Below are 27772 nucleotides of genomic sequence, written 5' to 3'. Positions count from 1 at the left end.
TTCTGTTTCATTTCCTACTTTGATTGTTCTTTGCTGAGCTTCACTCATCTCTTTCTTCTCTTATAATGAGGAGCTTTCTTTGCTTTCCCAGATCCTCTCTCTCTTGCTTGGCATGAGCAAAAAAAATGCAACTCTAGACAGATTTTCCCCCTCCCAAGACTCTTCTGTTTGATCCTATCCCTTAATTCTTCCTTCTCCATTTATCAGCACTCTGTTACAGCTATCCTGCAATCCAGAAAAAAAAAGAAATAGGCACCTAATCAAAGACTTAAGAGCTTGGCTGCTATTTTTGATTTGATTGATTTAGTCCTCCTTTGTCAAACTGAAACTCAATACCTTGCATTCTTCCCCTCTCTGCTCTTAGCTGCATGATGATCCTCCATCATCTGTGTCTGATGTCTGTGTCCCTTTGGACTGATGGATGTTCTCTCTTTCAAGATCTCAGCTATGATGATAATATTCCAACCACCACCATTTTCTGTTGGGTTTCTTTTGACCCTTTGATGCTTTGGAAATCTTCAGCCTCTTCTCCAAGGGCTAAGCATCTTGTGTAGTGTCATCTCAAGCCATAAGTAGTAGCAGCAGCAAGCAACAGCACCTTGTGTTAGTGGTTCCAATAATAATAGGAACACACAAAAAAGCAATGGGAGAAACCAAGATATCCCTAAATTCTTGGAAAAAACTCAAAGCATACTAAGGCCAATCCCAGCTGAAGAACTGCCAACTATTATTTCCCATTTTTTGTATATATAAAGCAATAGACAGAAAATGGTGACCCTGTAAAGAAGCTAAAGAAAAAGTGAACCACTTAGTTATCTGATGCAAGAAGATCACCCAGACTGACTCCAAACAATGTCATAACAAAGTAGTAACAGTAATGAATTGAAAGATCTGCAAAGATACCAATTTCCTCCAAGCAAACATTGGTGGGACCACAAAATAGATAAACTACTGTGTTTCCCCGAAATATGACCTACTCCAAAATTAAGTCCTAACTTGATTTTTATACATGTGCCCAATATAAGCCCTACTCCAAAATAAGCCCTAATTAAAATTAAGCTAGGGTGGGGATGGGGTCAGATGGAGCTGCCCTACTACTTACCTTTGGACAGTTGCAGCCAGGCCTTGCACAGCCTAACACCTGCCTTGCCGGCCCATTTCTTCGGCAGCCAGCAAGACTTTCCTGAAGGCCTCTGTAGCCAATAACAGAGCTCTGGATTGATCCAGAGTTCTGTTATTGGCTTCAGAGGCCCTCAGGAAAGTCTTGCTGGCTGAAGAAGTTCCTGAAGTGAAAAGGAGGCCGGGGTGATGCGTGCAAGTGAGGTGAGTCAGTGGACAACATTCTCCCCCCAAAATAAGACCTGGTGCCTTTATTGTTGGCAAAAAATATAAGACAGGGTTTTATTTTGGGGGAAACACAGTAATAGAAAATTTGGATGCTAAAGTGCTCTGGGATTTTAGTATCCAAACAGACAAACAGACACGTGCCAGAGCCTAGATTCTTCTGAGAATGAGATGGGTGGTATTTAAATTTGATAAATAAGTAATAACTCAGGCTTAAAAACTGTTGATAAGACAAAAAAAAAGTCTGAATATGAACAATGCACTGCCTGGAGACAGAAGAGAAAGAATTGGACAAAATCACAAAATACAAAGATATGCAAACAGAAGTAGAATAACTGTAACTAAAGAAAAACAAATATACTACCAATAGTAATAGGCGTCTTGGGTGCAATCCCAAAATACCTGGTGCACCACCTAAATAGCATTGGCACTAATAAAATCACATTGTTGTATCTATAAAAATAAAAATAGGAACAGCTTATATCTTGCAAAGATACCTTTAATATTCAACATCATCTGACTATCTCAGATCCTTAGGAAAGACATGATAGGTAGAAAAAAATACCAAACATCTGGATGACTGTGTGATCAACCATAATTATAGCTAGTATATCTGTCTGATCAGACAATTTTTTTTAATGTTTTACTTTGTTTCACTTTTTATTTGAATATAACTTGCCCAGAGCCATTTTGAAGTTGGGTAGTCTCTAAATCTAATAAATATATAAATAAATAAATGCTGGTGCATTCAACCTGACCCCTGAGAACAAGGATTTCCTTTTCTGGAGGCACATTTCCTTTTTTGCCTAAGTAAAGCTTTATAATACTAATTATTTTTGGTTTTTGTTTTCTTGCAACTGGACAGCAAATGACAAGAGAGATAAGTTCTTTATCAATAGTTTTTATGTTTACACATTATAGTTTTTAGTGCTATTACACATTAATGGAAAAACCAAGATTTGGAACTAGTAATCAACACTCATTGCTCCTTTACAACATGGTGTGTGATAAAAGATTCTACATTTGAATTACGAGTTACTGAAAGCAGGGGACCAAATCAGTTGACTCTGCAATAATTATTGATGAGTGGAATTGAAAATTTTCATACTTAAGATATTTATGACTTAGTTGTATAACCTTTGGAGTCACATCTTCAATACACTACCTTTGCAGTGATCAAATGTTAGTCTTGCAGATGTAATTCTGAGGTGAAGGACAGGTGATCAATATCTGGGTAACATCCTATTCCAAAAGTAATTACTAATTTTAAAAGGTCACACAATACTATTACATAGTCTATAATGCTGGTTCCAATCTCTGCTCAAAATGTATTCCCCAGACTTTGCACTTCCCATCCTTCATTAAGACTAGTAAGATCCAAGTTATTCACCTTCTGAGTTAAGTACAGAAAGTCATTTCCATCTCTTTCAGGGAGTAGCTTGTTTCATCTTACACATAACTCTGCATCATTTCATTTCAATCAAGTATTTAAGTCCCCAATTGTAATCACAATCACTATTCATTCTCATTCTCATTCTCTCTCTCTCTCTCTCCCTCCCTCTCTCTTCTTCCCCCTCCCCCACTCTCCAATTTGTTCCAAGATCTCAATTTTGAGAAAGCATACACTAATGGCACTAAAAGGAATAAACATTGCAAAAATGAATGGCTTGGTGGCTGTAGGTCCAGGCCCAATGATGACACAGTGAAATCCAACTGAATCCAATCCTTTATTTGCCTATACCTAATGGATAGAATCTTGCCGGAATAAAAGCTATAATCTTCTAACCTAATAGATATATCCTGATAGATTCTAGGATGTGGATACCCTGAACCTCTTCCTTCGTCCCCCATCTGCTCATAAGATGCTGCAGAGGATTAGCAACCTATCAGCAGAGCATTTCTATGGAAAAATCTGGCACAATATGTATATTAAATATTAGTTTATGTATTAAACATATATTGTTGACTACCTACCAACAACATGTCATGCATGCTGAAATATGGATAAAAGTAGCTGCAGTAAGGATACAGAGGTTGCTCAAGTTCTTCAAGATCTGTTCTGAAAAAGACATTTCAGAGCAGATGGATGTTTTTATCAGTGAGTTGGCACTCAGAGGGAGGAACTATGACTGTGTAGTTTTTCTATGAGGATATGCAGGGACATCTCAAGAAATCCTACATAAGAGCCCTTGGATAAACTGCTGCTTCCACAGATCTTTGGAAGTCAGCATATTACTAGCCAATATGGTAGGAAAATAAAAAAAGGGGGACAATAATGCTAACCTAACATGTTAATTTATACTTTCGCTGCCAATTCTCATTTCATTTGATGAAAAAGAATTTGTTATAGACCTTCTTTCAAAAAGGGAGAGAATTTTGGAGAAAGACGATGTTTTTCCATTTAGTTATGAGATGTTAAAGTGATCTATAAGAGTGTTCTTTGGTTAAACCAAAATCTAAAAGGGGGAAGGGGGAGGGTTAATTAAACCCTCTGGGAAACCATTAAAAAGAAAATCTCCCCACTGTTTTATTTCAGTTGCAGTGTTTTCATTCCTTCCTTGAGAAATTGCTGGAAAATTTATCTTTGCCCAGGAGAAAACTGGAGAAATCTTCCAGCCAATTCCTTTGCTTATAAATCTTCCATCCACTTTTTAAAATCTCACTAGTCATGTTTGGTGTTTCAAGTAGAGAAAATTGAAGGTGTTGGTGGCAGACAAATGATTTTTTTTTCCAATTCTTGCTCAAGGCTCAAGAATATATGTTCTGAATTTTGTTCTCCTGATGTTTCTCTGAGAAGCTGAAATATTCCCAGCCCTGCTGAAAGTGATTTTACATTTCTGCACATGAATGAAGAATCTTTTGAAGAATCTCAAAAGTACAGGGAAAGTGTATTAATCTAATCAAGAGGTCTGTGCTTATTTATATGGAACACATGATATCTCCACACAAAAAGAACAACCACAATCATTAAATAAAAATGTCTTCTTTGTCAAAACATGACATGTTAGAAACACACAACGCAACAGGATAAACCATAAAATAAGTTGAAAGGTTAACCCCAAGACAATAATCAAAGGAATTGAATATAGTATGTATTACAGATGGGGAGATTAATCTGAGAGGGATCTCATGTAGTCACTGCTTCCCCCAGATAAGATGCTGGCTTGAGGCAAAGCCAAATAAAAATATTTCACTTTGGAAATATGCAGTATGTCAGGGTTCAGAATGCTTAGTTTGGAAAAAGGCTATGCATTTTGGATCAGATTTGGTTTATCTAATCTTCTCATGATGAGAATTGGATTTCCTTTGCGCAACTTCTACTGCCAAAAATGGATGCTCCGAATTTCTAATACCAAGGAATTTAATGTGCCAATTTGCACAATCAAATCCCTGAGATAAATACAAATGTTTCTCTTTCAATATTTTCAAGCTCTGTGGTGTTGCCAGCTTCTCTCTATGTGTCTATGTGTGGTTGGGTGTCTATGGATCAGTGTATGATGGTGAAAAATGTATGACACTGACATTTTTAAAAACTATATTAATGATAAAAAAAACCCTTTGAACATGTTGCAGAAAACATCACTGGCATAAAATTGATCTAGAGTAATATTATTATTTTTCTTTCAGCTGGTTACAGGGAACACAAATGAGAAGGAGGGGGGACAATGTACCTACATCTATCTATCAAAGGAAGAGGCTGTGCACTCAAATTCTTGGGGTTACACCTTTTCAGAACTAAAAATGGAAATTATGTTCTCATCTTTTTTATTGTGAACTTTGCTCTGAAGCTGAATGTGCCAAAAATGAGTAATGCAAGGAGCTATTTCTCACAAGATTACTTCTCCTCCGCTATGAGATTTAAAAGAAAGAGATAAAACAAAATTGCTGCTTCATGCTGAATGTGTACCTGTGTATATTTATACACAAACACACACACACACACACAAACACACACACACACAGTTAAAATGTTGTCTTTTTTTCAAATCAATGATCCATAGCTCTTCTTTTTGGTTTACTGAGGCAAGGGAGTTATTAGTCTTTTCGTTCAATGTGGACAATACACATGTACTTTCAAGGTGCTCTGTAGGATATAATTTGTTTCTACATCTTTCCTGTGGCTGCAATAAATACAGCACTAAACTTCATGGAAGCTAGTGAGATAAACTAAATTAGAATACAGGGAGTCCTCGACTTACACCCATTAGTTTAGTCACTGTTTGAAGTTACAACAGCACTAAAAAGTGACTTAAAAGTGACTTTTGCACACTTAATGATTGTCACAGCAGCCTCACATGATCAAAATTTGGACACATGGCAACTGGCATGTACTGATGATGGTTGTAGTGCCCCGGGGTCATGTGATCACCTTTTGCAACCTTCTGATATGCAAAAGCAACAGGGCAGCTATGTACTGTGTACTAACTGAAAAACTGCAGTAATTCATTTAACAGCTGTGGCAAGAAAGGTTATAAAATAAGGCAAATTTCATTTAGCTTGCTTAGCAATTAAAATTTTGGACTCAATTGTGGTTGTAAATCGAGGACTATCTGCACCAGAATAAGGAGTAAGAACACTGATAGTAAGAGCTGGAGCAGAAAGAGAGACAAACAAACTAAAAACTAAACTAAGTCACAATGGGATAAATTGTATCATGAAGCAATATCACTGGAATAAACAACATAATCTGAAGGGCACTGCTAGAAAATCCTCATATAACTCCTGTACATTCAAGGTATACTCACAATGTTTTAGGCGTATTGCGGTTCCAAGAACTTGATGAGACAATAGAGTCAAATTTAAATTAACAATTTATTTTTGTGTTAAGAATGACAAGTGTTTGATTCAAAATCATTTAATGGAGATATTAAACCCACACTGCATGTCATTCAAACAGCCATGTGCTGAGAACCAATAAATATGAACAAATGTTGAATTCATAAAATTCTAAGAGTACGTATATAATAATACCATTTTAACTTTAAGGAAGCATGAGGAAGAAATGTAAATAGTGTACACCAATAAATACTGCATTGTGTAAATGTCTGCATTTCATGAGTTTCATCAGACTTGTAAAGAAATGAAAATTGTTTATACAATGTTTATTAGAGATAACTTATTTCAAAATTGTAAAATCTACTGACCTCTGTTTATAGGTCATACAAATCTATATCTAAGGAGGCAGGTTTTTATACATATCTGGTGGTGTTCTAAAAATCTTACTTTATCTGGGGCAGTCCTCAGGAAAAAGGTTTACTTGCCACTGGTTTTATTTAACTCTAAACTTTATTTTATTTAGTATGTGAAACAATCACATACTAAATGTGTATTAGCAAGAGTAGAGTGGTTATTAACAACTAAATCGCAGAAGATAATTGACTTCTATTGATTTCTTCACAGAAAAATTATATTAAAATGGTTTATTTATGATACATTAGTTCAGTTTTGGCTATGATTTCTATAGGGATAATTTGATTATGTTAAACTTTGGGCCTCATTTATAACTTAGCCAACAGCTAGATTCCGTTATGCTACTGTTTTGCAATCAAACTTCATATTGTTATGTCTTTCTCCTATAAAAATAAGAAAAACTGTGCTGATTTAATTAGCATGTGCTGTGTATCATGATTGTGAGTCTTGATTTTGTATTCTCTATGTTATGTTACTGTAATAAATATTTTTAAAAAGATGTCTCAATGAATAATGAACATTTTATAGTTAAAGACTTTCTTAGAAATATATATAGAAATATCCTAGGGCCATAGTGATTGTACTGTTCACAGAAGATATTAGTTAAAATCCATGGTTTCTCTAGTTTTCCCCCCTAGGCAGAATTCAAAATAATGTTAATGATTTCCATGTCAAATTGGTCCTAAGTACAAGATTATTTGAAAAAATCTTGTCCCTATCCTCAGGTTTAATATCACTTAAAGAGAACTCCTCCTGGTCCAGTCAGCCCACTGGATAATCCATATCCAAGTTGACTTGATGCCAGACTTTACTCTCTTTGCCAAAGATAGTCAAAATTGATCAGTAAAGCCATTTCTAACTTAGCAGCTGTTTGGCCCATATGTGGAATTTCCATTTACTGACATTAATGTAAGACAACTAATTGTATTGATGTTATCCATTTTTATTCTATGTTTTGTTATCTTATTATATTTTTCTTGTTTTATGCTGAGAACTATCAGGAGGTCTAGATTAGGATGAGGAGGGGGTCTAGCTGCCTTCAGCTCTCCTCGCAGCTACAAACTAATCAGGATAAAATCCTGTTCTAGAGCATTTGGATACAAATCAGGATCAAATACAGGACTACATCAATGAAAAAAATGGCCTCATATGAGCGAGCTTCTTTTGTTGATAGTCTTCTCTCTGCCTTGCTTTAGAAAGCTATACAAAACTCTTGTTTAAATAACAGAACAACAGAGTTGGAAGGGACCTTGGAAGTCTTCTAGTCTAACCCCCTGCTTAGGCAGGAAACCCTATATCCTTTCAGAGAAATGGTTGTCCAATCTCTTCTTTAAAACCTCCAGTGATGGAGCCCCCACAACTTCTGAAGGCAAGTTGTTCCACTGATAAACTGTTCTAATTATCAGGACATTTCTCCTTATTTCTAGATCTGTTGTCTCATTGATTAGTTTCCATCCATTGCTTCTTATCTTGCCTTCAGGTACTCTCGACAATAGGTTGACCCCTGCTACTTTGTGGCAGTACCTCAAATATTGGAACACTACTATAATGTCACACCTAGTCCTCTTGATATTTGATTACACTTTGTTTCTTTTTATGCTAATAAATTACTGTTATATTCCTTTTTCTTATACTTGTTTCTCTTTTTTTTGTTGTTTTTTTTTTTTAGAATTTGCTAGTTAGGACAATATCTCCCATTTAAGCCTTTTTCTTCATATTTTTCCCTGAACCACCAAACAGAAATCCATTTGTATTATCTTGTACTGCATGTGCTATATTTTCTGTGGTTTATAAATACTGAGTGATTATGGTGTCTATTAGCTGTTACTATTATTCATCTGGAGTCAATTACTAAGTAAAAAACCACTTCTAAAATTGAGCACAAATAAACTAAACAAGCAAATATAATAAAACAATATAAACACAATAAAAAGATGTAAAAACAGCTGTACATTTTAGTAGAACCAAGGCAGCATTAAAAAGGACCATTAAGTAGACAGACTGCCAGGAAAACTGTGCAAGATACCAACACTCCACCATCAACATTACAAACAGTTGCGCTTCCCTGAGGAGAGAATTTTATGTGTCTTCTCTCTAGATATCACTGAGGTAGCTAATCCAAATATGTTTCAGATCAGATTTTTCACTCATCACTCAAATAGAAGAATGAGGGCAGATGAAAAACAAGGAAAAAAGGGGCAGACAGAAAATTAACCCAGTGTCTCAGAGTTATGACAAAATATGGAACATACATCTCTGGGTGGTCAAATCAATAGGATAAACAGAAAAAAAAAGTTTTATTTGAAGGGTTCAAAAAAAATTCAACCCAAGAGAATGGCAGAAGGAAATTAGGTAAAGGATCTTGGGACTCTGTCCATCTGCAGGATAATTCTCCAGGAAGGGAACAATACAAACTGAAAATGAGCCAGATCTGGCCAGGAGAGGGGGAAAAAACCCTAGCATATCCTTATGGAGAGGCAATCTGGGCCAATGCCTGCCTGCCTGCCTGCTTGCCTGCCTTCCTTCCTGCCTTCCTTCCTTTCCAGTCTGTCTCTATGTCTGTCTCTATGTCTGTCCCTTCCTTCCTTCCTTCCTTCCTTCCTTCCTTCCTTCCTTTCCTTTCCTTTCCTTTCCTTTCCTTTCCTTTCCTTTCTTCCTTCCCATATGTTTCAAATAATTGCTATTATCCAAGATTTAGAAAGAATTCCAAAAACAATGTTCTGCAGTATCTTCCCTAATGAGTTTAATTTTTTTGCTCTCTTCTGATATTGTATGGGGTTTTTTTCTACAGAGTTATCTTGAAAATTATTTCTATTTTTTAGATAAAATTGTGCAAGGGAGCAGGCTTATGACGTGCTTGGATTATTAATACACTTCTATCACTCTCATTCTAAAATCAATGGCTTCCATGAGTTTGCACTATAACATAAAAAAAAAGTTTGGATAAATCCAAATGTAGTCCCTCCAATTAGAGAGGTATGGAATGAGACCTTTCTACTTTCATAGTGAAATGAGTGCACTTGTTCACATGCAATTGGTACATCTTATTCTGTTTGGTGACACAAACATTCAGTTGAAATATGGGATACACAAAAAGGTTCCTTTATCTTTGTGTCACTTCTGAATGAACATTCATGCTGCTGCTGTCTCTGAAAGCATCACTACATCAGTGGTGGCAGAGGACTTTTCTGAGTCAGTTTCTGAACCTCCAGCCATTAGTTTGGGACAATAAGCATGAACCCATTTCCACCCTATCCAATCTTTAACAGCCTTCAGATACTGAGAAAGGGACACAACTGCATGTCATGCTGTGCCAGAGATGGTAGCTCATACAGATAACCCCTTGTCAATGAATACTCTCCCCTGATGGTTATAGAGGGAAGGGCTGAACCACCCTACAGAGCACTCAAAGATTCATCCTCTCCCTCCTCACAACTACTGATCAAAGCCAGCTAGTAGTAAAACCACTGCAACTCAGAATCCGTGTCCTCATTCCTTTTAGTTGGCTCAGAAGGAGTCTCTTGTTGATGGTACTAAATGCAAACAAGGGAGCTCGCAGGACCAGAAGAGATACTGTTCCCCTCTTCTGGTTCCAACACTAATCTTTTATTCATTTTATGCACAAAGGGAAACCCAGCTACAAGGCTGTCATTGTGTAATGTTGATGAGTTTCGCTTATTTTAAACTGTGCAGATATGATATTTACAAGGCAATGAAAGCACTTCCTTTTCTTCATATAACTTTCTAATATATGAATGAACCCATTCATATGGAAAACATAGAGCTAAATCCAAGGATGGTTTTGTGTTATCATAAAGCACTTCTGTTTGTCTAAGTCATGACATCTTTTATTTTTCTTATGTCTTCTAACTTCTACATCCCTTTGCCCTACAACTTGTTTTTCTGTAGAAAACTTCCCTAACCTTTAGAAAACTTGCTATGAAAAAGGAAAATCAGAGTTCAAGAAAAAGTAAGCACAAAAGTTAGATATGGGAAGGTTACCACAGGATACAACTCATCTACACAAGATTTCTGATAAATTATCTGTTTGTCTGGAAATCTAGACTTTAATACAATTATATTATGAGATTACATAATGGAAGCATTTTGCCCCTTGGGAGATTGTTGTTCTGCTTCTTTATTACAGCAAAGTATCTAATTTTTTGGCAAGAAACATCTCACACAGTAATGCATTTTCGTCTTTCTCTTTGTGCACACAGGTAGCCCATGTTTAGCAACCACAACAGGGACTGGCAACTCAGTCATTAAGAAATGGTTGCTAAGTGAAACTGTGCTTAGGACCTACCTTCAGCTTTCCTTTGCTTTACAGTCTCGGATTGTGGTAAAGTTAGTTTTTCATCACTGTTCATAACACTAAACCACAAATGGACATTAAACATGGAAATCCTAGACAAGAACTATCTGGAGTCTCCATTTCAAATGCAATACAGCAGCTTTCAAATGTCATGTTCTTGTAATTTACTGTATCTATAAAATGTCATTTTTTTCTTATTGGCTTTATCAGTACCTATCCATTCTTAGTAATTTTCATCAGGATAAAAGTATAGTATACACTATGTTGCCAAAAGAATTCGCTCACCCATCTACATAATCAGAATCAGTTGTGAGCGAATACTTTTGGCAATATAGTGTATTTGAATGCAAACATTTATTTACAAATAAGTTTACCTGAAACAGTATGCTAGATGTGGGTTTCACTCTTTGCTGGAATAGCACATTCAGTGTTTGGTTTTGTTGTTCCAGGTCAAAAACTCTTGTTTTCAATTTCAAGCATTCCTCTCTCAAATCCTGGAGCAAGAAAGAAAATGGAATAAGTAACAACAAAGTAACAACATCTGACACCCCCCCTCCAAAAAATTATGTCAATACTAGAATATACTTGATTTAAGACAGACACACACACATACACATCCTCAATAAATATAATGTACAATTAAAATATACAATAAATATATAATTAAAAATTCTAGAATAAAATAATAAATAACAAATAAAACCTATGATAAAATCTAGTCTATCAATTATACATGATCTAACTATACTAAAATCACAATCCATAAACTGTGTGACCCACAGTGGTGGGTTTCCATTTTTCTTTACTACCGATTCGCTTGCTCACGCAACGCTTCTGAGCGTGCACAAAAAGGTCAGGGCAGGTGGGCAGAGCCTCCCACCACCGCCACTACCAGTTCGCCCGATCAGTGCTGAACCAGCAGAAAGCCACCTCTGGTGACCCATATATAGTTTCAGCAGTAGTATGTCTAAATAATGTTTAAAAGGTGACTTTCTGAAACAGATAAAGTTTTAAACTTGGACTTAAAAAGTTAATAGACTTTATTTACACACTACTTTACTTCTATCTTTGCTTGCATCTATACTAAAACTAATCCCAGTTATTCAAGGATATTTTTGGCAGGTGAGTGTATAAAACTATTTTGATTATTTCTGCTATGTCTATATTTACAAGAATAAATACAATAAAATACAAATTATTATATGTCAAATTACTATTTCTCCATAAGGAACAGTGCTCTAGAAGTATTCTTATACAGTGCTGAGTGTTGGAGAAAGATGAGCAAAGTAACTTTATATTTCATCCCAAGTAAAAATGGGAAAAGCAAACCAACGGCAGGTGAAAAGAAGATAAAAGCTATACCGAGCAAAGTTACCGTAGCTTTATTTGACATGATATTATTATACAGTTTCTCTTAACCTCTGTGTTATAAATCAACCAGCACTGGCATCATATCTATCCCTTCTCCGTTGATGCCTCCCTGTGAAACATTAAATCTTCAGTGAGGAATATTAGTTCTCTTAATATTCCAATGAAATCTGAAAAATTATAGTCCACAAAAGCCAGCTATTGTGAAGATATACAAGCAAGTCAATGAATCATTTGCCTCTCCACCCACCCACCCCCACCTCTGATGTGGGCCAGGACAATACAGAACGCAGCCTATGGGAACACTTTATGTTTCCCATGGACGTGGGGTTCTATTAATATATCTGGGATATATTGGGATGAGATGGAGTAAGAGGGATTTTGCTGAAATTACAATAACATTTTCAAACAAATAGTTCTAGTTAAATAGCACCAAAATGAAGATTCAAATGCATATAGGAAAAATAGGACAATTGGAGGCACACAGCTCAGTTGTTATTCTTTCTATTCAGTCTACTTATTTCTGAATTCTTTGAAGTGAGTCTGAAGGAATTTTTTATCATCTTTGGTGGACATGTTGTAAGAAAGCTAAGACCTATTAGGATAAAATAAGTATTCTAATTGATTTAGTCATAGAAGTTACAGCTTTTTGATAGGTGTTTGGTTCTGTTCCATCAGCAGGCACTGTAACACTAGGATTTAACTTTCTGGGCATAAATATGATAGCTATATTCTATTTTCAAGAATGGTTATCTATAAGCATGTAGATAAAAGTACAAAAAAAAAGAAAGAAAGACTCAGATAAAATGATGAGTGAATGGGAGAATTCCTGTATTTCTGTAAGTAAAATGGTGTGTGTTTGGGTGTGAGACAAAGAAACAGAGAGGGAGACACAGCTTACCACTTGGTGTCTGCATGGAATTGTCTCACCATAGTAAACAAATGGCTTGATATTGCTTCTTATTTGGATATTCTTTCACTTCCCACTCTATTCCACAATCATGGGATTTGCAGGTGGTATCCTAACCAAAGGCCAACCTGGTCCAATCTTGCTTGGTTTATTTATTTTTAACAGCTAATATCATTAGGCATTGCCACTTAGCTTATGTAGAAAATTTTAAACCACTGTCAAGCATCAGCAACAAGGACAAGCAAAGAAATACATGCCTCTATGTTGCTGTCCTATATATGGCATGTAAGTGTCTTAAACCTGAGAACAGACACATTGCTTATCTTTCTATAGTTTATTTTTGGAAGCATGCATGACCGAAAAAAACAATGTTTAGCTTTGTCTGTGTGTGTTCATTAACAATATTAACAAGATATTAGAAACATATAAGCCAGCAAAAGCTACAGATTAGAATGTGGAAGAGTCTGAAATAACCCGAGTGTTTGTCTTCTCTTGTGCTGTGTCAAAGCCAGCATGATTGTGGGGAGGGGGAAACAATACAATTTTGTTAAGAGATAGCCAGGAAAAAAAAACATAGCTTAGCTTTAATTCAAAGTTAACATTGAATGAACTAAGAAATCATTTTGCCTGTGTGCATTACGAGGGCAGTGCTTATTTAAAATACCCCTAAGGCTAACCAAGTTATATATTCTCTGCCTACTAAAGTGACAAGGAGGCAATGATATTTTATTTGAAGTGCAGTACAATTCTAAATCCTTAAATTCAGCAAATAAATGCTCTGGTAATAACTGCATCAACTCAGGCCTCACATGGAGAACTATTATAGGTATTCTGTTTAAGCAAGCAAAAGCGCTAATGCCACTTCTTAAGGAGTTTATAACAAATAAGATACGGAGGAGCTAGCGGCGAAAATTAAGATTAAAAACCACAGACTTCAAAGGAATAAATGTTTTATGAGACCTGGGAATTCAGGTTATATGAGACCTGGGAATTCAGGTTAACTTAAACTGAGCAACATCACATATGTATCATTTCAAAAACCTAGATGTTAACCTCACTTGTTCCTAGATTTAAGGTTAAATTAAAGTTTTACTGGCTAGACTAGTGTTTCTCAACTTTGGCAAATTCATGAGGTACAGGTAGTCACTACTTATGAGCACAATTGAGCCCAAAATTTCTGTTGCTAAGGGAGACATTTGTTAAGTGAATTTTGTCCCGTTTTACCACTTTTCTGGCTACAGTTATTATGTGAATCACTGTAATTGTTAAGTTAGTAACATGGTTGTTACGTGAATCTGGTTTCCCCCATTGATTTTGCTTTTCAGATGATCTCAAAAGATGATCGCATGACTATAGGATATTGCAACAGTCATAAATACATGCCAGTTGCTAAGTGTACCAATGTTGACCATGGAGATGCCACAATGACTGTAAGTGTGGGAAATGATCATAAGTCACTTTTTTCATTGTGATTTTTCATTCAGTGTCATTGTAACCTCGAACGGACACTAAACAAACTGTTGTAAGTTGGGGACTATCTCTATAGACTTCAACTCTTAGTACTGAACTATGTAAAATTAGAAGTCTAGTTATCTTAAATCATACCAGAAGAGATGGATGGATGGAGTACACTTTTTTGTACAGTAAGAACAGTGTTTCTCCTCTATAACAACTCTCTGGGTCAGTTTGGCTAAGAGAAACCAGCCAAAGTCTAGTTCAACACCAGAATGACTAAACCACATGGGCTCAAAAAATTGCCTTGCTTGCAAATGTATGAATGAGGAGTCCTTGGTGCTCTCTGAGCTTGGCTGTTTTTTTGCGGATGTTTCATATCCAAACTAGGTTAACATCATCAGTGCATTGATGATGTTACCTATTTTGGGTAGTGAAATGTCTGCAAGAAAATAACCAAGCTTAGAGAGCATCAAGGACCTCTCATTTCAATCCTGTGCTCTTCTTTAAATCTATATATTGCCTTCTCAAAATTGAGCTCACTAAAGGAATTCCATGTCTTACAAAGAACAGTCATACCCAATGTGCCTATTTTAAACTATAAATTTAATCTCAAGTGTTCAATGACCTTGACAAATCTCTCAAGTTTTTGCTCTCTCTGTTGATAAGATCTCCTGGTTTTAAGAAAAATCAAAAAGTCCACTTGCCTCTTGAAAATGCACCTCTGGGACAACCACAATCTGGATGACTGAGAATCTCCATAGACAATAATTTGATATAATTTCGGGCTATTTGTACTTCATTCCTTAAACCATTATTTAATCAAATTTAATTGATTTAAATAATAAAAACACTACCAAAAGTATCCCTTAAAAGACCATTGAAATTTCATGATATAATACATATGATCAGTGTTCCTGCATGGTATTATTCTTGGTGAGAGTTGTTCACATTCCTTCAGTATTTATAAAGTCCCTCTGGGGTATCATATCTTGGTGACAAGACTTGTTCTGTCTTAGGGTAATGTAGTAGAAGACTTATCTGTTTACTGGATCTTACTTGGATTAATATAGAAGTCATTTGCGATTGACCCCCAAAGCAGAATTTCCTATTTACTGTAGTTTTGCCTTCTTGTCCTTTTGTATAAATGCTCTCAATCCAGATAGCATTAAAAGGGCTGTAAGAGTTAACATTCATTAACATTTAGAATGCTTTGTGTTTTCCCTTCAAGATATTAAATTAGCTAGTGTTACTCAGTTACTCAGCTAAAGGCTGTGTATGTGTCAAATTTTGTCAATATCAAGCAAATCACTCCATTAAACACATTTTAATCTATATTCTTGGTCCACTCACAGGGAGTCCTTAGAACCTGTGGCTCTTACATCTTCTGATAATAACAAAAAGAGCAGTTATGGGGAAAATTTAATCCTAAAGGTGCTATAATTATATTATGAAAATATTATCTCCCCTTACTTCACTAGTTTTGAAAAAGGAAGGATGATGTTTTTCAGTAAGATAATACTATATTGAGAAGAACACAATTTGAAAGTCCCCATTGAAAGTCTTGTTATGTTGTAGAATGCTAATTTAATTCTTGTAGGCTTTTGAATTCAGGATTTGTACAGGAGATTTGAATAGAATATACACTATATTGCCAAAAGTATTCGCTCACAACTGATTCTGATTATGTGGATGGGTGAGCGAATACTTTTGGCAATATAGTGTATTTTTGATTTATTCCTGGGACTGGTTCATTTGTTTCCTTAATGTTTCATAGATACTATGGGGTTAAAATATGAAATCATCTTTTAGCTTCCTAATATCTATGAAGCATTAAGGAGACAAATTAATCACTGTGAGAATTGTGTAAACCCCTTACTCAAAGTCCCATATCCTCTTGACTGCTTAGCGTTAGTGCATCCCATTTCCTGAAAGCAGATGGAGGCATTTACTGACAACATTTCCATTGACACCTGCCATAGGTGGCTTTGAAAAGGGCCTGGTGTTTCCATGCTTTGAGAAGTAGATCTGGGTAGGTTCTCTGCCATGCACCCCTCCAAATGGATTTCTACTATCGTAGTAACCATGGCCACAGGGTTGATGAAGAGGTGCAACCACATAGCTTTTGGAGGGGGTTCCAGAAAAAAATAATTACAAAGCAGAGATGTTATTCCAAATCCAAAAATGTTAAAAAAAGGAGGGAGGGAGGTATAGATATGATAAAGTATAAATAGAATATTATTTGTTTAATTATGGTCAATTGAATTCATCATTTAGCCAATTACAGTCATTTCATAAGAAGTTGGGTTGATTACCGGCAAACCATTTAGACAGTATAGATGAAATATCATACAAATGAAGCTGAACTCATGGTGATTACATAGATAAAGCCATGTAGTTTTCTTGGCAAGTGTGAAGAAGTTATTTGTCCTCGGCCTTCTTCCAGGATATTTCTTCCAGTCTTGCTTGTAAACTGGTTGATTTCCCATCTAAATACTAATTAGCTCAAGCCTTGTTTAGCATCCTGAAATTAGCTATGTTCTGCCATCTAGTTGAATATTTAGGGAACACAGTTTGGTTTCAATGCACAGCCACAAAGGACAGGATAGTCAGAGTTAAGCAGAGCAAACATTAAGTGAGGCATCATGTGATTGCACTCAATTTTTCTGCAGTCAATAGGTGGAAACATCACATGACCACAACTTGCTACCTTCCCTGCCAGCTTTTCCATTGATGTTGCTGGTTGGAAACTGCCTGAGAAAGTCATAAATGGCAGTTACATGACCATGGGACATGTTTTCCATTTTAAATATGCAATGATTGCCAAGCACCAATATCATAATCATGTGACCATGAGGATGCCGTGATGGTCATAAACGCAAAGACCAGACATAACTTTTTTCAGTACAGTCATAACTTAGAATGGACACTAAAGAAATGGTCATACACTGAGGACTACTTTTATCTAGGTTTGCATTATATGTTCCAAATAAAAAACAATCAAATTGTCATAGGCTCCCTGAAAATATGATATACAAGAAAAATGCATCACTCTTTTTTCAAACTGTGGGCCAAGAAACCATCACTGGATACACATTATCTTTGTCAAACTGCCACCACCATTCCCTCTGCAACATTTCAATTATGCCAACACACTAACAGGAGTTCCAAAACATATTGCTGCATTTAGAAATAGCAATAGTAATTAGGCTTATAGTGCTTCATAGTGCTTTACAGACCCCTCCAAGCGGTTTACAGAGTCAGCATATTGCCTCCAACAATCTGGGTCCTCATTTTATCCATCTCAGAAGAAGGAAGGGCTGAGTCAACCTTGAACCCTAACCTTGAAGCGGTGAAACTCAAATTGCTGGCAGTTGTCAGAATTAGCCTGTAGTACTACATTCTAACCACAGCTCTTTACAGATTCACACGGGAACAGAATTGGGTGGAACAAAATTGGATGGATGATTAAGCTATAGCATGCAAAAGTGTAGGGAAGGAAACATTTTCAAGGGGAAAAAAAAACAAGTGTCCAATTGCCTTTTGGAAATAACACCTTTGGGACAACCATGGCCTGGATAATTAAGAATCTCCATAGAGAAGTGGCAAGGTCCTCTTCTAGAAGAAGAGGCTCAGTCTTGTTGGGAAACAAAAAAACTCCAGGTAAAGGTGGATCAATGTTTTGGCAGGCAAAGGAAAGGGGTAAGTCCACCTTTTCCCCGTTCTGGGCAAGAAGAGGTAAACCCACATTGGAATTGTGGTTTTATGCTGCTTCTCATGCCACCACTGTTTTGTTTTGATTTTTAACCCTAGAGCCGTGTTTCTCAAACTTCACAAGTTCAAGATGTGCGGACTTCAGCTCCAGAATTCCCCAGCCATCATGGGTTATACTTGCCAAGTCATAAAGTTGGCAAGTCTGAAAAGCACTGCCCTAGTGCATATCTTGGTATAGAAAAATGAGCTTCAATATCATACATAAATAATAACTAAAATATAGTATATAAATAAAAAGACTACACACATATAAGCTGGGAGAAAGGTGAGAAAATTCAATTAATGTTGCACAGCAGCTCCAATCAAACTGGCTATCTCCAAGGTGCAATTCAAGAAAACTAAAAACAGCTGCATGTCTCATTTAATGTGTAGGGACTTGGTTGTCTGTAGCCCTAAGTATTAATGATCATGTTAAGCAAAGCAATCAGTTTTTCCAATTCTGTAAGAATGGCATCACCTAGTATATACAAAAATGGGGTCATATTCTAATGCTATATTTTACCAGTGGTAAATTTACTTAATGTAACACTCCCAAATATGGATGAGATTTCAGGTCCATCTTAACTTGAAGTAATCTTATAAGTTAAGTCTACTCAATTGCTGAGAGCATTCTGAGTACTCCGCAGGATTTCTCAGCAGGAAGACACTGTTTTGTGTTGGTTGAAATAAAATTTTAATCTTTATTCAATGGCCTCAGAAGAATAATCAAAGGGATGCCTAGTGATTCAATGCAATATATCATCATGTTCAATTTACTGGACAAAAAAAGTTTATAATTTTAGTTAAGTATTTTTTTTACACCACAGAGAAAATAAATGACTTACCTTCTGAGTAAGCAGTGCTTGTACAACCTGGTTGGCTACCTATAGAAGAAATAAATAATAGCTGATAATTACTTTTCATAATTAGGGGGGGGGGGATAAAACTCTCCTAACTTCCATAGAAACAGATTCTATTTTTTTAATTGAAAAAACTTGGTAGTTTTTAAAATGACCCCTCAACACAACATTTCACCCGGCATTTCACTCTGCAAAATAAAAGAAGTAGAACCAATTCTGACCAGGAGCCAAATTATATATAAATGACTTGCTTTAAAGGAAGAAATAAGCATTTATGTCCTCCATATGGAAAAAGGCAGCCCTGAATGTACCAAAAAGAAAAAAGACAAAAAACAGACCATCTGTTCATGACAGCTAGGTGGCATCGCATGCTCCAGAAAATTAAAATACCTACAGCTCAATCAGAGTAGAATTTTACCATACTTTTTTTTTTATATTGAGTTAAAACAAATGACAAAACTTTGATTTATAGGACTATGTATATAATTAATTTTACTTAATTCTTTATTCAGCTACTAGGGTCATTTTCTGTATTTCCATCTTATTTTTTTTTAAATTAAAAATAGTTCCTATTTATCATTAAATTCAAAATTCAAAATCAGAGATAGAATTCTATCACATTTTTATTATGCAATTAATAATATTTTAATGAGCAATATACTACCATTTTATTTTGTTATGCAGCCTTATGCTTTTTGTAAATTTTACTATTTTGAATAAAGTGATTTTTAGAAATGAGATGTCCCTTTCTGTCGCTAATTTTATTTTAAAATTTTGTTTCATGTGAATTAGAATTTAAGAGAGGAATTCATACTTATATTTTTATTAATACTTATATTTTTATAGAAGTCAAATGCTTGAAATGATTCACATTCTCATAAAATGACCGATTCCCTTCCTATCATTTCCAAAACTGTTCTCTAACCTAAGGCACCACAGACAGCAAAGGTCACATAAAATAGCTATCTCTATGATTTAATACAAGACACAGATTAAAACTGTAGTTAGAACTCACAAGAGTATAACTATAACTTTTTAGATAGGAGTGGCATAAAGGAAATATGCTATATTGGGGTTTTTTAAATCTAAAAAATAAGCAAATACTTTAAATGTCACAATTAATACTCCAACTTTGGGGTTCAGTAAAGGGCCTACATATTCACTGAAACAACACAAACTGATATAATCAGAGAGGAGAGGGATTAAATACTACAGGAGTTCTACAAATTTTAATAAACCAAGTGTCTCAAATGAAGATACTTAGAATATTGGGAAGAGGGATATAGGGATGCTTTTATTTATAGAATCACTGAATAATTGCCTAACAACACCACGGTAGAGCATTAGACCAGTGGTAGTCAACCTGGTCCCTACCACCCACTAGTGGGCGTTCCAGCTTTCATGGTGGGCGGTAGGCATTTGCTGTAAGTCTACTTTATAAATTTTATAAAGTAAAGTTACTTCCCTACTTTATAAATCACCATTACTGTGGAACCGGTGGGCGGTCAGAAAATTTTACTACTAACAGAGATACAAAAGTGGGCGGTAGGTATAAAAAGGTTGACTACCCCTGCATTAGACAATATATATGCCAACAAATACATTATTACAAATATCACAAAGTATTATGTGACAGGTTGTTAATACCTTAAAATAAAAATCAAAACTTTTTATTTTTTCATGGTAATTTCCTGTATTTGAGCTGCTTGTTTATTTCTCTATTTTTGACAGAGAATTGGGGGGGGGGTGGTGAAAAGGAAAGAAGACAATAACGAAGGAAAGTTTCTGATGCTGTCAGCTTCCCACAAGAAATTAAATGGGAAAGCCAACAGGAAGTCATTGCTGCTCCCACTGATTTTCAGCCGTGTCTGTGATAATTCTATTTTCTTTTTAGCTCAGAAAATATCTCTGAAGCAACGACCCAAAAGGTCAAGGGTTGTCTAGTAAATAAATAAAACTCATTATAAAGTAAAACAAGTTTACACTATAGTTGAATTCAAGTACATTATGTATTTTTCCTTGGAGGAAATAGTAGAGATTTACAACTAATTTGAAAGCAATTGTTTCCAGGGATAACTTAAAAAAAATGTTAGTCCTTTTTTAAAAAATAATAATTTTATTTATTAGATTTTTATTCTGCCTTTCTTACTTTATAAGAAACTCAAGGTGGTGAATAAATATAATACTCCTTTTTTACCCACAATGGGATCTAGACAGCGATTCTGAAAAAAAGACAAATCTGATCTTTCCTTTCTTATTTCTTATCTCAGGTCCCACAATCTTTGGTTGTGTCTTCTTCCCTCTTACTTCTTTCCTTCATGTCAAGGGCTGTCCAGCATTTGACCTCTAGTTCCATTATACGAGGGATGTTAAACTCATGGTGCCACATTTCGTCACATGAAGTATTGTAACTTTTCGCCCCTTTGCTAAAACGGGGGGCAGGCATGGCCAGCGCGTGTCGTATCCAAGTTTGCCTTATACTCTTTAGGCAAGACCTAATTTTAACATATATAACAAGGGTTTAAAAAACATATTCTTTTCCATCTACAGTGCAGTCAAAGAGCTTAGCTTGGGCAATAATATTCTTAGACATGCAGGTAACATAACCAGTCTTAAAGTTAATGTCCTGGAGTCTAAGGAAGGCTTGGACGAGGGCTCTGCGTTGGAGGCACAGAGGGAGGCAGGGCTATCTGGGAGTTATGTGCTGCCTCCGGAGCCTCCAGAATCGACATCAGCAAGGCAGAGGAACAGGGAGAGCTTGTTGCCAGTGCACACATGCGCAGAACTGTCAGAAGGCAAGAACACTTAAGACAAAAGGGGCAACTCGGAAGTAAGGCTTGAAGATAATTGGCCTCTCCCATAAGACATATCGGAGGAGGAGCAAAGGCACATGAGCCTTTGCAGGAAGCAACTTTGTTCGTTCTGGTCAGTTTAAAGTCTGAAGCTCCATTTTGACTCTGTGCTCTGTGTGGCCTTGCAAAGCTAATTGGCAATTAGGTCTTTAGCAGTGTTTCAAGGAAGATAAAGGTGGGTGCTTATCAGTCTTATCCCGAAAGACTTTGGCAGACTTCTGTCTTACTCTTTACAAACTATTTGTGATTCATTATGGGCTGTGAATGAACATAATTCACAGCTGTTGAAAAAAAAAAAGAGGGTTTGGGGGACTAAGTATGTGCTTTTTACTGTCTCAGGAAGCCTACGTCAGAACATGTGAAGATCAAAAGTTCAATTTTTCATTTGGCTTGTTTGTTATACTCCTCTAAAATGGTGTCCTCATAATGACCTTTACCATTATCCGGTAAAAAGTTCTATGGCGATTTGCTTATATCCTTTCCAAACTATACCACTTACCAAACAATATCCAACTCTTCTTTGTTAATAACATTTCTGAATAATTCTATTTTTTCCCCAAGGCCACTACAAGGAAAAATATATATTTGATCATTTTATCTGGCTACCATAATCTCCTCTATTTACTGCAAAACTGCTAATCTCCTATGATTTTTTAACCTTTTCAGTTGCCAGGCTTCCTTGGACCATCCCAGACAAATGGCTTTCCAAGCTTCGTTTGAAAACCTATAGGCACAGACAGAGGTGGGTGGCACATGAATTAACAACTGGCTTGCGCAGCACAAAAAATGTGCATGCGTGTCATCTGTGCCCAGCCTTCTGTGCATGCACTTTGCTCATGTGTGTGCCTTGTGCACGTGTGCAGTATCAAAAACAAGGCTAAATAGGAGAACATAGTGCCGGGTCGGGTGGGCAGGCCCATCCACAAGTTGCAACTACCAGTTTGGCCAAACTGGTCCGAACCAGCAGCAGCCCACCACTGGGCACGGAGCAGTGACTCCAGGAGGTATAATGAAATTCCTCCTTAATCGTGCCTAGAGGTTTTCAAACAAAACTAGGAGTGCCATTTGTCTGGGATAGTCCAAAGAAGCCTGTACTGGGCAGTAGATTGGATCAGAAGACCCAAGAATCCCTCCCAAACCCATGATTTTACAATTCTAAGGCAGGAGTGTCATTACTTCATATTCTTTAGATCATGGATAGACAAAGACCTCCAATTTTTAATTAGTAGAGACCATAATGTTGGCCTTGATTCCTGAAGATTTGAGGTAGAAGAACTTTTGTTACTTGAAAAAAATAATACAGCAAAATCTGTGTGCAAATCAAACTACCTATGATGGCTACTTTGCAATAATTCTTGTTAACCTAAGAAATTTGCTAATAAGTAAAATGAAACTATGTGAATTAATTTATGATTCAGACATATAGCATTCTACAATAATAGAATGGTTGTCTGAAAGATGGCCAGCTACAGTATATAAATATTTTAAATAAATCAATACAAATAATAACAAAAAACTTGAGATTGAGAATTAAAAGACAACAGAAGCAAGCCAGAAAGCTTTGTTATGGGAGGGAGAAGGAGACATTTAACCAAAGAGTAGAATACCAACATTCCATCCATCTCACCTCATCAAGACATCTTTCATACTGCTCTCTCTGATTTTTATTTTCCATAGCAAGTGCGGAATTTTCTGCCTGAAAGACACACAAGCACACAAACAAAAATATAAATTAATTAGTGGGTATAGTGAAGAACATGCCAACTTAATTATATAGCTAGTCCTCGACAGTTCATTTAGTAACTGTTCAAAGTTACAACAGCACCGAAAAAGGTGACTTTTGATTGTTTTTATGCTTGTGACCATTGTACCATCCCCAAGGTCATGTGATCAAAATTTGGACACTTGGCAACTGGTTCAGATTAATGATAATTGTGGTATCCCCTTTTGCAACCTTCTGGAAAGGAAAGCCAAAAGGAAGCCATATTTACTTAACAGTTGTGTTATTAATTTAACAACTGCAGTAATTCACTTAACAACTGTGGTAAAATGTTGTAAAATGGGGCATAATGCACTTAACAAATGTCTTGCTTAACAACAGAAATGTGGGACTCAATTGAGGTCATAAATCAAGGACTACCTATATTGTGTATGTAATCTCATAATTTTATAACCGTGTAGGATTATTATTTACAATCTAATGTAAATTTTGGGATTTTTTTTAAAAAACCTCCAAGTATGTGTTGTTGTTCTGAAATAACGCAAATTCTGTTAACTTTATGAAATCACATGCAATTTAGGAGAGCCAGACAGATCTCTGTAATGTCTTCTTGACAGTTACTGACAACAGCCTTTAGTAAAAATACTACAGTGGATATTAGATATATCAATTTTCTTTTATTCAAGCCTTCCAAACTTTAGTGCTAGGAAACCATGAGTCAAGGGCATTGCCTTTCCTCTTTAAATCAGAAAGCTTAGTTTAATATTAACAGATTTACATCTACAATAATAAAAACTGGTTTCCTTTTATCATTCAGATATTGCAGCACTAGGGCAGTCATATTTTCATTTTCATTTTTTTTACTTTTTAGGTTCTTGCAAAACCAATGAAAGCAGCACACATTTCTCTTACTATATCCACAATATTTTGTTCAGAATAATAGCAGAACAGGTATATAAGCTTTTTTCATTAAAGCAACAACAAAGAAACCTTCGAGACTATAAAACTAAATTAATCAGGACAAACTAGAACAGTGGAGGTGGTTTGATTCGTATTTCCATGAAATCACTGCATTTTGGCACTCCATAAAACCAAGGCAACCTTTTTTTCCAACAGATCTGATTCTAAAAAGCAGAAATCTCTTCTGGCATTGAAAATGCTAGGTCAAGGTTACAGGGTGAAACAACCATAATCATTTCTCTGTCATGATGAGAACAGTGTCATTTCTGAAGCACAAAAAGCTTCTCTGAAAGAAACCCGAGAGTATCATACAGTGCAAATCCCATTCAAGCTCCTGTATATTTTAATAAAAATGTTGCAAAAAATAATAATAGCTAGGTTTAGAATTCATTCAATACATTTACGTACCCCCTTTCCTCTAAGAGCCAAATGTGGGATCAGATTCTGTCCTATAACTAGGACATCTCTCCACATATCAATTATGTAAGGTAGGCCGGGTCACTCATTTGTCAAAGTCTCTTAGTTCATTTCATGGATGAGGCTGGAATTGAAACTGGATCTTCCTGGTAGCTATTCCAACATACAGGGCGGGGCATAACCTTTTCCTAGGGGGTCACAGCAACACTTGTAATAACAACACAAATAATTCATACACCATTCGAAAGCCCATCAAAAACTGAGTTTATTGACACGATTTAATAGTCAGTATGACCACCATTAGCCCTTCGAACAGCATTCAAACGAGGTGGATAAGAACACAACAAATCTTCAAACAGTTCCGTTCGATTTTCCAGATTTTTCAACACAGTTTCCAAATTCATTCTCAAAGTTTCAACCGAATATCGATTTTGACCTTGCTCCTGAATCATCAGAGCTTCCACTTCATCCTTAATTATGGCCCCAATGTTCTCTGCCGGATTGAGATCTGGCGAATTTCCCGGCCAGACGTCATTGCCCCAAAATTCGACATTGTTTTCCTTTAACAATTGCTGAGTCGCATTTGCACGCATGCAAGGAGCTTTCTCATGAAGAAAGACAGCCTCACCAACCACCAAGACATTGTCTGGATCACTGAGAAATGGAATGACATTCTCCAATAAAATTTTCTCACGGAAATAACTGCCATCCCAGGATTCCCCTTTATCCTTCAAAACCCAATGCAGTTTCTTGGCTGTGAAAATGACGAAAATCCCGATGCAAGTCGGATTGCGAACGATTTGTCGATATCATTCATGTTTGGCGATGTCGTCGATGTCTTTAGCCCAAATTCGATCGTTCTGGAAATTCGGTTTTCGAATGGCATAAATGAAGAATTCGTCAGATGGCGCCAAATGAAGAAAATCTTCCTCGGTCCATTCAGACAACCAATCGCACAACCAAAGCCGATCTTGAACGTGTGTTTGAGTTTTCAATGGTTTGCAAATGACGTGGAATGGCTTCAAACCTTCTCGTTCTCGATATCGGCCGATTGTCCTTTGATCAACTCGTTTTCCACGAATTTGAAGGATTTCTTGGGCCACTTTTCGGTTTCCTTTTCGTTGTTTGCGACTGCCAGTTGCAATGATGGCTTTGCTTTCTTGGGACAGTTGCAGAGGACGCCCTTCTCCAAATTTTGTGAAACATTCTTGGGCTGTTTTGTTCCAATTATCAGTAACCCAATCCGGATGACGTTTCAATTTGTTTGCAATCCATTTTCGATTGATAAACGTCGCTCCAGCATCGCGAGCCTCTCGAAAGGCAATGCATTTTATTCTGTCAATGATCCTTTGTTCTTCCGAATCGAATTTTCCAGCCATTCTTAAAGCAAATTTAACATTTAATAGCTCATTCAATTCAGTTTTTTATGGGCTTTAAAATGAGGTGTCGCGGAAGTTGTAAACTGCTGTCGATCTTGCTGTGACCCCCTAGGAAAAGGTTATGCCCCGCCCTGTATTAACCACTATCTGACATATATTGATGGTGCCCAATCTGATTAAATAAGCATTAGCACTCAGTGAATAAAACTGCTACTAGTAAATAAAGTGTGCCATAACATACAGAAAAATCCTCCTATTCTGGAGGATTACATCTCATTCCCTCTTCTCATCAGTTTTCTATTATTTCTTTTTCTCATTCCCTTTTCTCATCAGTCTTCTACTATTTCCTTCAACATTAAGTCAGCATTTCCAACATAGAGTGACTCCTTAAGTGACCAAAAATTGCCACAATCTTTATATGGTAAAAAGTTAAACAATTCTCTGCAATTCTGAATGTCAAGTTGTTTACAAATTCAAAATAAGAACAGTGAGTTTGGTAGGCGGAAAAGTTTGAACACTTTTGTAACATTAAAAAAAAAAGCTCCCAAACATTTTTATAGTTAATTTTCATTCTATTTATGTAGTTATTTCACTATTTCTACTCTTGCTTTTGAACTCCTCCCCCTTCCTTTCAGAATTCTTTTAGTTCAGAAATATCTGTAGGTATCATTGTATGCATCGCATATCTTCAATCTTATTCAAGTCTGAGGACTACGAATGCCATTACAAAGCATTCATCTTTCTTTTATGGTTGATCTAAATGAATGTTTCAGATCACTGTCTTGCTGAAACATCCAATCACGGTTAAGCTTTACACTTTTGACTAATTTTTTGGATACAAAATTTTCTTTCAAATAAATTCTGATTCACTGAAACATAATTTGATCTGATACATTCACCTGTGTATATACAACATTACATAAAATAGTCACATTTTTTAAAAAAATATATTAACCGTCTAATATCCTATTCATGTTCACATACCATGTGTTTACAACTCAAAATGGCCCATCCATTACTTCCAAGGACTTTCAGCAGGCCCTTTCTACAGACATGGCTTAGATGGGCACGTTTTAGCTGGGATAAGCAATCTTCAAATAACTTGTCTCCAAGCTACACCTTGATATGCATCCAAAAAACAGCTGGCGGTCAATGCAATTATCACAATATTAGAGCTTTGTGGCAATAAGAGGCAGTTCTGACTAGCACATGGATAGCCATATCCTTCATTAGAGGTGCTACTTCTGGAAGG

General features: G+C 36.2%; 1 protein-coding gene across 5 annotated transcripts in view; it reads right to left on the bottom strand.

The window, feature by feature from the left end:
* Nucleotides 1-27772, bottom strand: part of NCKAP5 (NCK associated protein 5) — a 615409-nt gene that overhangs the window by 153772 nt on the left and 433865 nt on the right. For all 5 annotated transcript variants that reach the window (XM_014075805.2, XM_087711234.1, XM_014075806.2 and 2 more), the window contains 3 exons: nt 23672-23740; nt 19178-19216; nt 11224-11343 (listed from right to left, as the gene is read on the bottom strand). In XM_014075805.2, the coding sequence (XP_013931280.2) occupies nt 11224-11343; nt 19178-19216; nt 23672-23740 (228 nt within the window). The remainder of the gene's footprint in view (nt 1-11223; nt 11344-19177; nt 19217-23671; nt 23741-27772) is intronic.

This window comes from Thamnophis sirtalis, unplaced genomic scaffold, assembly GCF_051295495.1.
Source record: "Thamnophis sirtalis isolate CommonGarterSnake01/CBP01778 unplaced genomic scaffold, rThaSir2_p1.2 scaffold_1, whole genome shotgun sequence".
In the NCBI taxonomy this organism is placed as follows: domain Eukaryota; kingdom Metazoa; phylum Chordata; class Lepidosauria; order Squamata; family Natricidae; genus Thamnophis; species Thamnophis sirtalis.
The sequence above is the reverse complement of the archived record's forward strand: the minus strand, read 5'-3'. Positions and strand labels throughout refer to the sequence as shown.